A 14,297-nucleotide genomic window follows, 5' to 3' on the forward strand; every position below is an offset into this window, starting at 1 on the left:
TACAATCGGGGTGGGAGTCAGCCGGTTCGGACTGGTTCAGGCGGAGAGGATGTTAAGTTTAATCTGGTTTGCCAAACTGGTACTTAGAAGGACTGCTGATCCTGCCAACCTTGCCCCGCCCTTCCCAAGAGTCTCCACGTGGCCCGTTCATCATGCCAGGTAAGTGCACAGAGCCTGGGGAGGGCGAAAAATGGTCCTACCAGAAGTACCGGAAGTCCGGAAATGGGTTCATTTCTGGCCTCCGGAGCCCAGGGGAGGCTGTTTTCGCCTTCCCGGAGGCCAGTGGTGGGATTCAAATAATTTACCAACCAGTTCTCTGCCCTAATGACCAGCTGGGTAGGCGGGGCTCGGTGGTTATGTGATAATGTGGGCGTGGCCAAGTCAATGTCACTCAGGTCGATGGGTACTTCGCCTTAGCTGTTCCAATGTAATAAGGGTTAATGGGAGAGGCAGTTTCAGTAAGCAGGGCAATAAAGATTAGGCCAGAAACAACAGCAGAATGTTTCCTTCCTGCCTTCCTTACAGGATTAGCCCTGCAAAGTGGAAAAAAAGAAAATAAGATTTCTTCCCACAACCGGTTCTCCGAACTGCTTAGAAAGTTAACAACCGGTTCTCCCGAATAGGTGCGAACTGGCTGAATTCCACCACTGCCGGAGGCTCAAGGAAAGCCTCCAGAGCCTAGGAGGGCGAAAACCACCCCGCCATGGTGCAGGAAGCCAACTAGGCCACGCCCCCATGGCCACGCCCACCCAGCAACCGGACAGAGAACCAGTTGCTAAAAAATTTCAATCTGACCCTGGTTACAACCTTTGCAACACCCCCCCCCCCAAATCACGTGATTAAAATTCGGACGTTTGACAACTGACTCATATTTACAACGATTGCAATGTCCCCGGGGGTCACGCGATCCCCTTTTGCGACCTTCTGACAAGCAAAGTCAATGGGGTAGCCGGGTTCACTTAACAACTGGGCTACTAACTTATCAACTGCAGCGATTCACTTAACAACGGTGGCCAAAATGTTGTAAAATGGGGCAAAACTCATTTCACAAATGACTCAACAACAGAAAATGATTGTGGTCGTCAATCGAGGACTGCCTGTACTCACCACTCTAAGTAGTGATCACCTAGGGCAGAAAGCTGAGCCAATATCAACCAGCCAATATGTTTTTTTTCCCTTGCAACGTTACCCAATATTATTTCTACTGGTTTGCGGGATCCTTGGTGCTCTCTTTGTTTGGTTGCTTTCTTGCAGACGTTCCATCAGCCAAACTAGATAACCTTCTTAATTGCACTGATGATGTTACCTAGTATGGGTAATAAAACGTCTAAAAGAAAACAACTCACGCTCGGAGAGCACCAAGGATCCTTCATTTCAACTCTGAGCTACAGACATTCTCCTTTATAGCTACCAGAGTTTGCAATTTATTTCCCAACACTTCCCTCCATTTAATCGGCAAGCAGTGTCACAATTCTAGATCTGTGCATATCCTTCAAACAACGTATGCCAGAAGTGCTTCAGAACCTCCTTGGTCAAAAGCAAGCGGCATGAAAATAGCAATAGCAATAGCAGTCAGACTTATATACCGCTTCATAGGGCTTTCAGCCCTCTCTAAGCGGTTTACAGAGTCAGCATATCGCCCCCACAGTTTGGGTCCTCATTTCACCCAGTTCGGAAGGATGGAAGGCTGAGTCAACCTTGAGCCGGTGAGATTAGAACCGCTGAACTGCAGATAGCAGTCAGCTGAAGTGGCCTGCAGTACTGCACCCTAACCACTGTGCCACCTCGGCTCTCTCTAAAAATAGCTGCTATGGCAACGAATCTATGGCACGTGTGCCACAGGTCCCCTCTTTCCGGGCATGTGAGCCGTTGCCCCAGCTCAACTCCTCCCGCCGGCTAAGCTGATTTTCCAGTTTCTTGGACAGCCTAGAAATCAACGTTCACGTTCTAATCTACAGCAAAGCTGCACAGCAAACCTTTCCAACATCCAAAATGGCCGCCACTGAAGCCTCCTCAACCGGATACGTGGCAGGGTTTTACTAAAGAGCTATACACAGACTTGGGAGTTACAAGCATGCGAACACAGTCACATCAACTACGTCCCACAGTTACATCATGTGTACAAAAACACCAGGTTCATGGTTGGTGGCTATGTTTAAGTCATCCTTGGACTATCTCTATTTGAAAAGAAGGACCAGGGGTGACATGATGGCAGTATTCCAGTATTTGAGGGGCTGCCACAAAGAAGAGGGAGGTCAACTTACTTTCTAAAGCCCCAGAAAGACAGCTAAGAAACAATGAATGGGAAACTAATCAGGGAGAGAAGCAATCTGGAATGAAGGAGAAACTTCCTAACAGTGAGGACAATTAACCAGTGGGACAGAAGTTGCCTCCAGAAATCGTGGGTGCTTCATCAGTGGAAGTTTTTAAGAAGAAACTGGACATCCACTTGTCTGAAACGGCATAAGGGCTCCTGCATGAGCAGGGGGTTGGACTACAACACCTCCATGGTCCCTTCCAGCTTTATTCTGATGGATTACTCCTGATACAAAACCATTATTCTGAAATAGCTGCTCAGTTTAATTAAAGTGAAACTTTAATTTATGATACTTGCTCCCACCGCAAGGCTCTGGTCTATTTAACATACCTAGCTAATTCCCTCTAATGTGTGCCCAATTAATACGTTCTCTGCAACCAGAGGTTCTCCCTGACATGAAAGTACCATAAAAGCAGCTTTGAGCAAGGTCTGTCAAAGCCATTTTTCCTAGCCACCTTACATAAATGCTACAGCTGTAGCTCCAGATGTCCCAGTCAGCATGGCCTCTTGTCAGGAATTCCGAGACTTGTCATTCCAACACACATGGGAAAACACCATATATGGAGAAACCTAGATTATGGACAGAAGTTCTTCTAGCAATAACAATAGCCCTTAGAATTACATACCACCCTGTAATGCTTCATAGCATTCTTTGGGTGGTTTACAAGGTAGAAGCATTAGTTGCATATTGCCCTCAACAACATGGGTCCTCATTTGGCAGACCTTGGAAGGATGGAAAGCCGAGTCAACCTTGAGTCCTGTCGGGATCGAACTCCAGGCTGTGGGCAGAGTTAACCTGCTATACCGCATTCCAACCACTGGCGCCACCAGGGCTCCTAATATTACTTCAATCAGGTGTGTCAAATTCACGTTGTCACAGTGGTGTCACGTGACATATCGGGACTTCCCCCCCCTTTGCAAAACCGGGCATGGGCGTGGTCAGCGCATGATGCATCCGGACCGTGGGTTGGGAGTTTGACAGCCCTGATTTAAGTGAAAAGTAGGGAACTTACATGGTGCTCCAGTTATTGTCTAATCAATTCCCACTGGTATCCCTACTATTGACCAGGCTGGCTGGGGCAGCTGAGAGATATAATATAACAGTGCTTCAGGGTCCATGGATTATCCACTCCTGCCTGGACTTCTCCTCTTCCTCAGAAGTTCATGAGATATCTTCATGAGATATAAACATGTTCCCTAGAGAGGAAAATATATATATATATATATGCCTAACTAGCCAAACTAGAAAAGCTGTAGCCTCCTCATGTCATATTCTGCTGTTCAATTTGGACAATCAGATGCAACTGCCTTTTTGCAATAGCAGTATTGAGGTCCCACAGGAACTCCATCAGCGAACCCTTCAGCAGATGCTCCATAGGTACAAATTGCAAGATCTGCTGGGGGGACGTTGAGTCAAGCAGAGTTCTCATAAGTTCATTTAGCTGCTGTAGGTACTGGAAAACCGAATCGGGAAGACCTTGATATCCGACACAGAGCAAGACGGCATTGGTCCTTAGCGGCTGAGACGAGGTGGGGCAAGCGAAGGAAATACGCTGGAAACAGCTCTGCAATATGAAGACTAAACCCGCCATGAAGCGGGTGAAGCAAGAAAGAACCGGCAAAACCAACGCATCTCCTTTCTGAAGCTGAGGAAACGCACCCAGCAGGCATTCTAGAAAATGCAGCTGATATTTCGGTTCTCCGTCGTGCAGTAAAGTACAGCTAAAAGCCAAGAGAGGGGCTGACTCCACGTTTTTAATTTCCCAGCCAGACCTACTTTCAACATCGTAAAACAGGGGGCAACCTAAAACCAAGCACTTCCTTTGGCTTGTGCAATTTTGATCCGGAGCAGGTTCGAGACATTCCATCAGTTCTGACAATTCGGACAGCACCGATGATGCGGGAAGAACACAGCAAAATTGGCACTCTGCGTACGGCGCTTGGGTGTGGTCACCGCGAACAGTTTGGCCAACCAACGATTTTTCAATGGCTTCGTTGAGGCTCTTCAATACCTCCCCGCCACAGAAGGGAGAAAATTTAACTCTCGGCAATCGCTTGCCTTCCAAGATATACCATAGGTGACAGTCTAGGTTGCCGGGGGCTCCTTCTAAAACGCAGCCCTTCCCAACGTTACCGAGAACGTGTTCGTCAATCCACTGGTTAAGACATCCTTTGACAACTTTATCTTCCCAGGAGAGGGATTCCAGCAGCTTCCGCTCGTTGTAGGTGCAGAAATACCTGTTCCTCTGTCCAAACCATTTGGAGTTCATGCTGTAGCCGGCGTGAGGCTTCTTCACCAGCCAGTTGTTTCGGGACAGGGGTTTCAACTGGAACCTCTGCAGGAAATATCTGATGCAGCAGTCCCGCAGAGCGTTTAACCTGGCCTGCTCCGCTTCGTCCATGCGGTCAAAGAGCCGGAGGTTTTCGGAAATTGTCTCCGTTTGCTGCTTGTGAAAGAACAAGCAGCATTCTTCGTGGACTTTGAGAAAGGACTCTGGGATCAAGTGCTGGGGAAACAGGGCCTTGGACACCAGTTCTGACCCAAAGTTCTGCAGCATCTTAGATAAGACGAAGTGAACGGCTTCCCGGCCCATATAGCGCAGGCAAACCACGTAGGCCTCGGAGTTCCCTGCTTTGCTCGTCGCGGGTTTAAAAACGTGAACCTCCTCAAAGGAACAGTTGAGGAGAAACATCAAATTCACCGAACTATGTTCGAACAAGGTGAACATCTTCAGGACAAAAGAGCCTCCGGGACTCAGCGTCATTAGGGCGGTGACCGTTTCGCAGTAATGCAAGGGGGAAACCAGCGCCTCTTGCTCGCCCGGGTTCCCCTGGCAATCGAAACTCCCGTCAGAGGTGACCAAATGAACGGTGGCCATGTTGCTTATGAAATGCTGCAGCCCCGTGAGGTGATTCAGGCTCATGACGTCTCCGGTGTTCTCCGGACCAAAATACCACCAGGGCAACGTGTTGGCAATAAGCCGGTCATCCATAATCATCATGAGGGTATCGTTCGCTTCGTGGTACGGATTCAGGGTGTTGGCCACCCAGTTCCAATCGCAAGGGATGCGGTGAGACTTCAGATAGTGGTTGAGGCTGGCTATAAAAGCTCCGGGGGCCTCACATAGATGGACGGAGTTGAGTTCGCCGTTCTGAAGAGCGTCGCTCGGGAGAAGAGGGAAAGTGCAAATGATCTCGTGGAATTTGCACCACGCTTGAGTGCACAACTCAGCGTTGACCGACTTCTTGACGTGGGCAATAACTTTCCCTGCTTTGTTGGTGAAGGAGGTGTGCTGGTGCCACTCATCCAGCTGTTTATCGCTGAGTTTGTTCTTGACGTCGTTCAAGGAATCCTTGAGCGCTTCAAGGGAACCGAACGCTTTGTGATGGGAGGCGAAAACCTGGCTGGGATCGGGCAACTGCCATTCGTTGTTGGCTGGTTTGGTGTAGGAAAAGGTCTTCTGGAACAGTTTTTCAATTTCGGCAAGGATATCTGGGCCAAACTGGTCAAGGCTTATTATCTGCTCGTCGGACATGGTCTTCTGTTTGTTCAATTTCAAGTCCAGGAATATCCAGAAAGGAAAGGGAGAGTCTAAAATGCAAAGAAATGAAGAAATGGTTTAAGAACTCAATAAAACACTTCCTTAACGTTTGGTGCAGAAGGAAAGAGATTTCCCTTATGCCTGTGATGGCGAACCTATGGCACGCGTGTCACAGATGGCACACGGAGCTCTCTCTGCAGGCATGCGAGCCATTGCCCCAGCTGAACTCCGCCGCACATGCACGCACGCCTCCCACCAGCCTGCTGATTTTTGGGTCTCTGCCACATATTCGGGAGATGTGCGTGTATGTGCGGGGGGGTCATGTGTGCATGCGCGGAGGGTGCGACGCTCCTCTCCCGCGGCCCATTTTTGGTCCCAGGAGGCTTCATGGAGGCGTGGGTGGGTGGGGTCACACGCATATGTGTGGGGCCCAGTGCACATGGAGGGCACCGCCGCATTGCATTACGGGTGTGAGCGAGGACAAAAAGGTTAGCCATCACTGCCCTATGCTGAGCATTTCATCTTGCAAGAAAAGATGAAACAAATGTGAATAGCCCAGCTAGTCATCAGGCAGAGGAGGTGTTCTTCACATATTCTTCCTATTCAAAATACTTTTTTTTCCAATCCGTCTTTTGAGGCTAACAAATCCCGATATTTTAAGTACTGTGATTCAAGAACAGCAAATAATTCTGGGGGATGTAGCTGTAGTACACAGAGTATACATAAATGGGAAGGCCGACTCTGAATGAAAAATGTGTTAAGCACCAGAAAAGAACTGAATCCCTCTATAATGAGAATTTAGCATTGATCCTCAATGTAAGGAAAACTTATGAGATCTCTATTTTTCTTTTTCAAAAATGGTATAAAAATGGAGGGTAAAAGGAGATTACGTAAACATTGCAGATGGTGATTGTACTTTTTATTTATTATTTAATTATCCACCTTTACTATTTTTATAAATAACTTAAGACGAACATACATAATACGGCTTCCTCCTCCTATATTCCCCACAACAACCCTGTGAGGTGGACTGGGCCAAGAGAGAGTGACTGGCCCCAAAGTCAGCGAGATGGCTATCATTCGTAAGGTAGGCCTAGAATTCATAGTCTCCCATTTTCTAAATATGTTTTATGACAATACATAAAACATCAAAGCAATCTCCATGGTGGATAAATACTTTAAAAGTACTTTGAAGTTGCCTCAAGATTGAAAAGCATTTCAATTTGTCCACTGAAATAATGGGATTCCCAAGTGATTAAGTTTAGTGAATTTGGCAAATGCCACATTGGAATAAAAGTTAAGTAAGCAACCATTTCTTCAAGAGATTCCAACGTCAAGGAATTTAAAAGAAAAATGTTGCCAGCTGGGATGACACGGAAATAAGAAATGGTATCGGACCTGGCTACCTGAGAGACCGCCTCCTGCCAATTACCTCCCTGAGACCTATTAGATCGCATAGACTAGGCGTCCTCTGGATTCCATCTGCTGGCCAATGTCGGCTGGCCACCCCCCGGGGGAGGGCCTTCTCTGTTGCTGCTCCGGCCCTATGGAACTATCTCCCCGTTGAGATCCGGACTCTCACTACCCTTCCAGCCTTCCGCAAAGCAACCAAGACCTGGCTGTTCCGGCAGGCCTGGGGCTGCTGAATTATCCAGCCCCATCTTGTGTTATGAATGTTGTTGTATTTTTAACTGTTGTTTTTTATTTTTTATATTCCCCTTTCCCTTTTTATTTGTAAGCCGCCCTGAGTCTTCCGAGGGTAATAAAATGAATGAAATGAAATATTTTCTTATTAGGCTGCAATTGTCTCCTTCAACCCTCCTTCAAAAATGGAGCTTGTGAGGGCTGCACGAGCTCCATTTTCCCTGGCAAAGGGACCACGGGCTGATCCTTCACTGTTTCCAGGGCGACCCTGTAGGCCAGATCTAATCACCCCGCAGGCCTTGAGTTTGACACCCCTGTCTTAGATTATTAATAAAAATAAGAAAGGCACAAAACAAAACCTTACCAGCTCACAGATCCCTCTGAACTCAATGAACTTTATATGCAGACCTTGAGTAGAATGTACTATGACTGTAAAATGCTATGCGCGTCTAATTAAAAAGAGCATTCATAAAGTACGATGATTTACTCACAGATAAATGATTAACTGCAGAATAAGTTTTTTTGTTTAAGTACCCACCTGTTAGAAGGAATGCATTGATTACTCTTCCGAACCTGGTTGCAAATGCTGTAGGTAGGTCCAAGTTCTACCTATTATGGAGAAGAATTCCACAATTTCTGCAAGAAATAATCAGTCAGTTTTTATTTTTATAATGTATTTTCAATCTAAGACGCTAACTTTGTGGTAGTGGACTATTTTTTAACCACTGTTTTATGGATTGGCAGCACCAAACCTACCCTCTCTGATCTCTCTCTCTCTCTCTCAAAAAAAAGAGCAGGTTGACACCTGGTTTAATATGATGAGATGCTAACAGGAAATATCAAGTCTATAAATTATATTGGGAAGTTTAAATAAAAATCAGAAGGAAGATCAATTTATCTTGTTGCCCAAGAAATCACAACATGAAGTTGTGCAGGAAGTGACCAGAAGCTCAGCTTATTTCAAAGAAACTGACTTTTACTGATTGCTTTCAACTGAAGGCAGCTCAGTTGAAGGCAGCTAACCCAAATTGTATCATACTATACAAGCCATGAAAAAGCTATATTTTACAATAAAAAGCACTCTACAGAGAGAGTGCTAACTTTTGGATGACCGCAAGGAATATAAATCCTTCCTTTCTCCACCATTCAAGTCAGAACTGAAGAATCTTCTTGGAAGAGAAGCGAAACGTCTTCGAGGAAAAACCAAAACAAAAAAGTACAATTGCCGCTTGAAAAAAGCATCTTTGGAACAACCATGACCTGGATGACTGAGAATCCTGACAGACTTGGGAAAAAAATTGACAAAGGCACAGCAAATTTAGAAATATCATTGCAAAGAGCAGAATAGGGAAAGAAAAAGAAGCATGAATGCACAGACCAATATGGAAAAGATAATAAAACAGACGCAAGAGGCATTTCAGCAAATATCAACATTATTATAATTAAGAATGATCATATCGTTATTATTAAGAAGGTGGCTGCGCACATCGATGCAGGAGATCAGCATGACATCCACTTCCTAATTTCAGACACAAGCAGCACATAAAGTAGTCCTTGCAGTATAATTAACAGTGTTTGACCCCAGAGATGATTTTGGTCTTTTTAGATTCTACCTTCTGGCATACCGATAAGGGGGGAAATTTAAGCATATTCTAGTTGTAGATTATAGGGAAACTCTGGCTTAGAAAGGATGACAAGGTAATGCATTAAATACCTTCAGGCACCCCACACAAATGCTATATACTTAATCCAAGGGTATCCAACTTTAGGACTTGTGGACTTCAACTCCCAGAATTCCCCAGCCAGCCAGCCAGAATTCCCCAGCCAGCCTGGCTGGGGAATTCTGGGAGTTGAAGTCCACAAGTCTTAAAGTTGCCAAAGTTGGACAACCCTGCTCTAAATGCTTTGGGATCTCGTGGCATCTGGTCAGATCTCAGCAGCCTGTTGATGAACAGAGAGTATCTCCTAAAGGATATTTAAAGTTTTTAAAAAAATATACGAAACAGCCCATCCTACAAATAAGGGCCACCCTTTTCGACATCACCTTAACCCACCACCCGTTAACCGAGTTTTTCTAACCTGCCCAACTTTCAAAACTCCTCCACTTCGGATCTCACCATTCCCCCTCAAAAGATTCCCTCTCCTAGGGGAAGAATTTCTTTTTAAAAAAAAAAAATCCTTATTTTATTTTAAAACTTCACCTTTTTTTAAAAAAAAAGAAAAATTCCTAGACTGACATCGTCCAACTGCTACGCAGGCGCACTTCCGCCCGTTCGTTCCCGAAGTTCTTCAAAGGGAGCGTTTGGGGCGCATGCGCGCCCCAGGGAGGCCATGGCCGCGCGTGCGTAATCCGCAGCGTGGCGTTGGGGCGTGAAAACACAAAACTGCTGGTAGGTTTTTTAAACGGAATGCACATGCGCAGAAGGACTATCTCCGCGAGAGTCCACCACCCCGCGTCCCGGCCGCTTCTAATTGGACGAGAGACTAGCGAGGCGGGAGGGCGCGCGTTATGAGCTGGCAGTTGATCGAGCGGATGTGACGCAGCCGGAAGCGGCTTTGCAGAAGCTGTTGGAAAAGAGAGAGAGGGAGAGATGACCCTGACGGGGAAGGGAAAGTGTGGCGTTTGATGCGTACGTGGGTCTGTCGTCTTTTACGGGGTTGTGGAGCGGGGGAACCCGGAGCCGTATTTGAAGCCTGTTCGAGCGGCGTCGCTCCTTCGATGAAGCCGAGGCAGTCACATTTTCTGAGTGTGGATTACACTGCAGGGTTGTTGTACTCTTAAGGTGGTGGAGTGGGGGGTTGTAAATAAAAGCAATAATAGTTGGAAGAAAAATCCGGTCCGGTTCCAAGCCGGGAGAAAGACGCTGGAAAGAAAATGGAGGTTGTTTGGAAAGATCAAATATAATATCAAAATGATAATTAAGAATTATCATAACAAGCCCCTGTTTGTTGATGAGCAGAACCAATAACAGCATGTAGTTTTGGAGAAGCTGACCAATTGGCTTGATGAGTGCATGGATTTTTATACAGGTTCTGAGATAGAATCGAATGGGATGGGGATGGGAATAGAATTAGGATAGGATAGAATTGAATTGAATTGAATTGAATTCTTTATTGGCCAAGTATGATTGGACACACAATGAATTTGTCTTTGGTGCAGATGCTCTCAGTGTACATAAAAAGACAAGATACATTCGTCAAGAATCATAAGATACAACACTTAATGATAGTCATCAGGAATCAGGAAACTATCAATATAAATGGTAAGGATACAAGCAACAAAGTTACAGTCCTGCAGTCATAAGTGGGAGGAGATGGGTGATAGGAATGATGAGAAGACTAATAGTAATAGTAATGCAGCCTTAGTGGATGGTTTGACAGCGGTGAGGGAATTATTTGTTTAGCGGAGTGATGGTGTTTTGGAAAAAAATGTCCTTGTGTCTAGCTGTCTTGGTGTGCATTCAACTATAGCAGTTGTTTTGAGAGTAGGAGTTGAAACAATTTATGTCCAGGATACGAGGGGTCTGTAAATATTTTCATGGCCCTCTTTTTGACTCAGGCAGTGTACAGGTCCTCAATGGAAGGCAGGTTGGCACTAATAGTTTTTTTCCTGCAGTTTGTCTGTCTTGTTGGGTTGCAGAGCCAAACCAGACAGTTATAGAGGTGCAGATGACAGACTTAATAATTCCTCTGTAGAACTGAATCAGCAGCTCCTTGGGCAGTTTGAACTTCCTCAGCTGGCGCAGGAAGAACATATAATATCAAAATGATAATTAAGAATTATTAACATAATAAGCCCTTGTTTATTGATGAACAGAACCAACAACAGCATGTAGTTTTGGGACAGCTGACCAATTGGCTTGATGAGTGCATGGGTTTTTATACAGGTTCTGAGATGCTGCAGGGGGTTGTGCAATGTAGCAAGCCTGGTGCCTTTTATTATTCTAATGGTGGTGGGTTAATCCTAGCATGTTCTAACCTAAAAGATCATGTTATCTATATTAATATTAACATAGATAATAAAGATAAGATTCTTTGTTATCTTTTCCATGTTGGCTGATTTTGGTCTTGTGACTTGAGAACTCTGCCATTCCTTTCCTGTTCTTAGAATTTGAGTAGTGGGTGATGTAATTTCTTAATCCCATCAATTGGAGCTGAAGGCATTTTGTTTGTGAATAAGTCTATTGCTTATTGGGCACAAAATATTAATCTCTTAAAAGACTTCAGGCATCTGCTGGAGGCTGTTGGGGCTGCTTTCTGCCTTTGTTAAGATTTTTTTTCTCCTTTGGGGAAATATAATATTCTGCCTCTTTTAACATTCCCCAAAATATTTCATTCTCTTGGGCAGGTGGGTGAGCTTTCTACATAGCCAATGCTGGTATTACAATATTGTGAGATTCACATCGGTTTACTGTGAATTGGCTTGTGTGCAACACCAAGAAATGATGTATAAAAATCATATAAAAATTGCATGTAAAAGGATTATGGGATTATAGCAAAGGTGAGGAACTACAGGGAGTGTTCCACTTATGACTACATTGGAGCCCAACATTTCTGTTGTTAAAGTGAGACATTTGTTAATTCAGTTTTGCTCCATTTTATGATATATATTTTTTTGCCACAGTTGTTAAGCAAATCATTGCAGCGGATGAAGTTAGTAACTTCAAGGAAGCCCTCGGAAGGAGAAAAACGGCCGAAAATGAAGGCCGAAGTCAGCTGTCCAGCACGCACATGCACATTGCAGTTGACAGGGCAACGCCTTGCGTGCCCTAACAAATGGCTCCATGTGCCACCTGTGGCACGCGTGCCATAGTTTTGCCATCACGGATGTAGCTTTTTTAAATAATTGCTCTCAGGTGTGATGTGCCAAATCATCTTTTCTAATTTAAATCGGGGTTGCTGGATAGTACTAATAGTATCTGTCAAATGTACATTGGAAACAGTTCCATGATATCACATTTTACAACTGCATTGCTCAGTTACCACAATCCTGTTCCAACTGCCATTGTAACCTGAGGGTTACCTGTGTTTGTGATTGGGGGGGGTGGATATTTTTCATGATAATTCCCTAAGATGACAAATATGCTGTTTTCTCTGAAAGGGAAAACGTACTCATCTCTTGACTATATGGTAGTATTGCTTTATGAGATAATAGATAATAGAAATAGTAGAAAATAATATTTGGAAAGATCCAACAACGGTCTATTTGTTATATCAAGGAATATATCTGCTGTTTTTATGCAATCATGAGACTAGAAAGCTGCTACGGCAATCTTGTTGCAGTGCTCTGAATGCCTCAAGGATTAATTAAACAAGATCTTGAGAAGGTTATTGATTAAAGGTTTTTTTGAAATTATATCCATTAGTGCCCTCTTCAGGTGCTCTTTTCCTTTGAAACAGTTGTTGAAGCCCTTTTAAAAAACGTATTAAATTATCCTGGGCCCATTTGTCCACAACAGTATCTGTAGCAGTGTGCTGAAGTTGTGGGGAACATATTCTTTAAAACCCACATGTCCTTGAGATGCTTTTAAATTGTGTATATTTGCCACTCTCAAAACTGTTTTTCAGAACAGCATTTCAATGCCTTTTACTTGAACTGAGAAATTTGAAAACATGAGAGTAAGGTTGAAAACAGAATAGAAATACGCTATCTAATTCAATGCCCCCATTCCTTTTATTTTCATTTTTTAATGCATATTGAATAACTTTAAAAGCATTTTGTATGAAAGGTCAGAAGCCGCCTTCCCTTTCTCCCAGATTGCCTTTTATAAGGAAGCAAATGGACTGCTGTGCTTTCAGTGTATTTTTCCTTGGATACAGATGTCCGTATACAACACTGAAGTGGTTGAAATGCTGTTGATGAGAAACAAAACAAACTCTGTGACCCATGAAATGAACTCTTAAGAGAAAAGCTACAAAGCCAACAGATTTTTTTAAAGCTTGCATAATCATTCTGTTCACCATTAAAAACAATCTTTTCCCCTTTACTATAGCGTGGATATACAGTACCCTGTTCCCCTGAAAATAAGACCTCCCTGGATAATAAGCCCAATTGGGCTTTTGAGCACATGCGCTAAAATAAGCCCACCCTGAAAATATTGCAACACAGCAGCAGTCATGAGGTGACTCCTGCACCTCAAAAATAATAAGACCCCTGAAAATAAGACTAAGTGCTTATTTTGGGAGTCAAAAGAAAATAAAACCCTGTCTTATTTTGATTTGATTGATTTTATTTTATTTTATTATATTTATATGCCGCCCTTTTCCCCCGAAGGGGACTCAGGGCTGCTCACAATTCAAATCAGGGAAGGGGGGTACAGACAAAAAATAAAAGACAAAACATAACAATACATAATTTAAAAACACACAACAGTCATACCATTCGAGACGGGGGCAACAACTCTTTAGCCCCAGGCCTGTCGGAACAGCCAGATTTTAACGGCTTTGCGGAAGGCCTGGAGGGTGGTGAGGGTTCGAATCTCCACGGGGAGTTCGTTCCAGAGGGTCGGAGCAGCCACAGAGAAGGCTCTCCTCCGGGTAGTCGCCAGTCGGCACTGGCTGGCGGATGGAATTCGGAGGAGGCCTAATCTGTGGGATCTAATCGGTCTAGTGGAGGTGATTGGCAGCAGGCGGTCTCTCAAGTACCCAGGTCCAATACCATGAAGGGCTTTATAAGTGACGACTAGCACCTTGAAGCGTATCCGGAGACCAATAGGCAGCCAGTGCAGCTCGCGGAGGATAGGTGTTACGTGGATAAACCGAGGTGCACCCACGATCGCTCGCGCGGCTGCATT

The 14,297-nt window shown here is 44.6% G+C and overlaps 2 protein-coding genes across 4 annotated transcripts in view; one reads left to right on the top strand and one right to left on the bottom strand.

The window, feature by feature from the left end:
- Window positions 1-2,508: 2,508 nt before the first annotated feature.
- Window positions 2,509-8,331, bottom strand: CMTR2 (cap methyltransferase 2). The gene is made up of 2 exons (XM_014056896.2): window positions 8,042-8,331; window positions 2,509-5,909 (listed from the first exon to the last, which is right to left on the bottom strand). Exon 2 carries the CDS (start codon window positions 5,851-5,853, stop codon window positions 3,580-3,582), a length of 2,274 nt encoding a protein of 757 aa, XP_013912371.2. The 5' UTR covers window positions 5,854-5,909; window positions 8,042-8,331; the 3' UTR covers window positions 2,509-3,579.
- Window positions 8,332-10,115: 1,784 nt separating this feature from the next.
- CEP295 (centrosomal protein 295) overlaps window positions 10,116-14,297 on the top strand; it is a 63,236-nt gene continuing 59,054 nt past the window's right edge. Inside the window, exon 1 of one of the 3 annotated variants that reach the window (XM_087721092.1) lies at window positions 10,116-10,133. In XM_087721092.1, coding sequence (XP_087577218.1) covers window positions 10,130-10,133 — 4 coding nt within the window. In that variant the 5' untranslated portion in view covers window positions 10,116-10,129. Of the gene's footprint in view, window positions 10,134-10,643; window positions 10,767-14,297 lie in introns of those variants that run through there. The other 2 variants (XM_087721091.1, XM_087721090.1) reach the window with 2 other exon arrangements.

The sequence above is a fragment of the Thamnophis sirtalis genome, unplaced genomic scaffold, assembly GCF_051295495.1.
Source record: "Thamnophis sirtalis isolate CommonGarterSnake01/CBP01778 unplaced genomic scaffold, rThaSir2_p1.2 scaffold_8, whole genome shotgun sequence".
NCBI classification, from domain to species: domain Eukaryota; kingdom Metazoa; phylum Chordata; class Lepidosauria; order Squamata; family Natricidae; genus Thamnophis; species Thamnophis sirtalis.

Coding starts and splice junctions, on each gene's coding strand:
- CMTR2 (XM_014056896.2), bottom strand. CDS start 5,853: ATGTCCGACGAGCAGATAATAAGCCTTGACCAGTTTGGCCCAGATATC.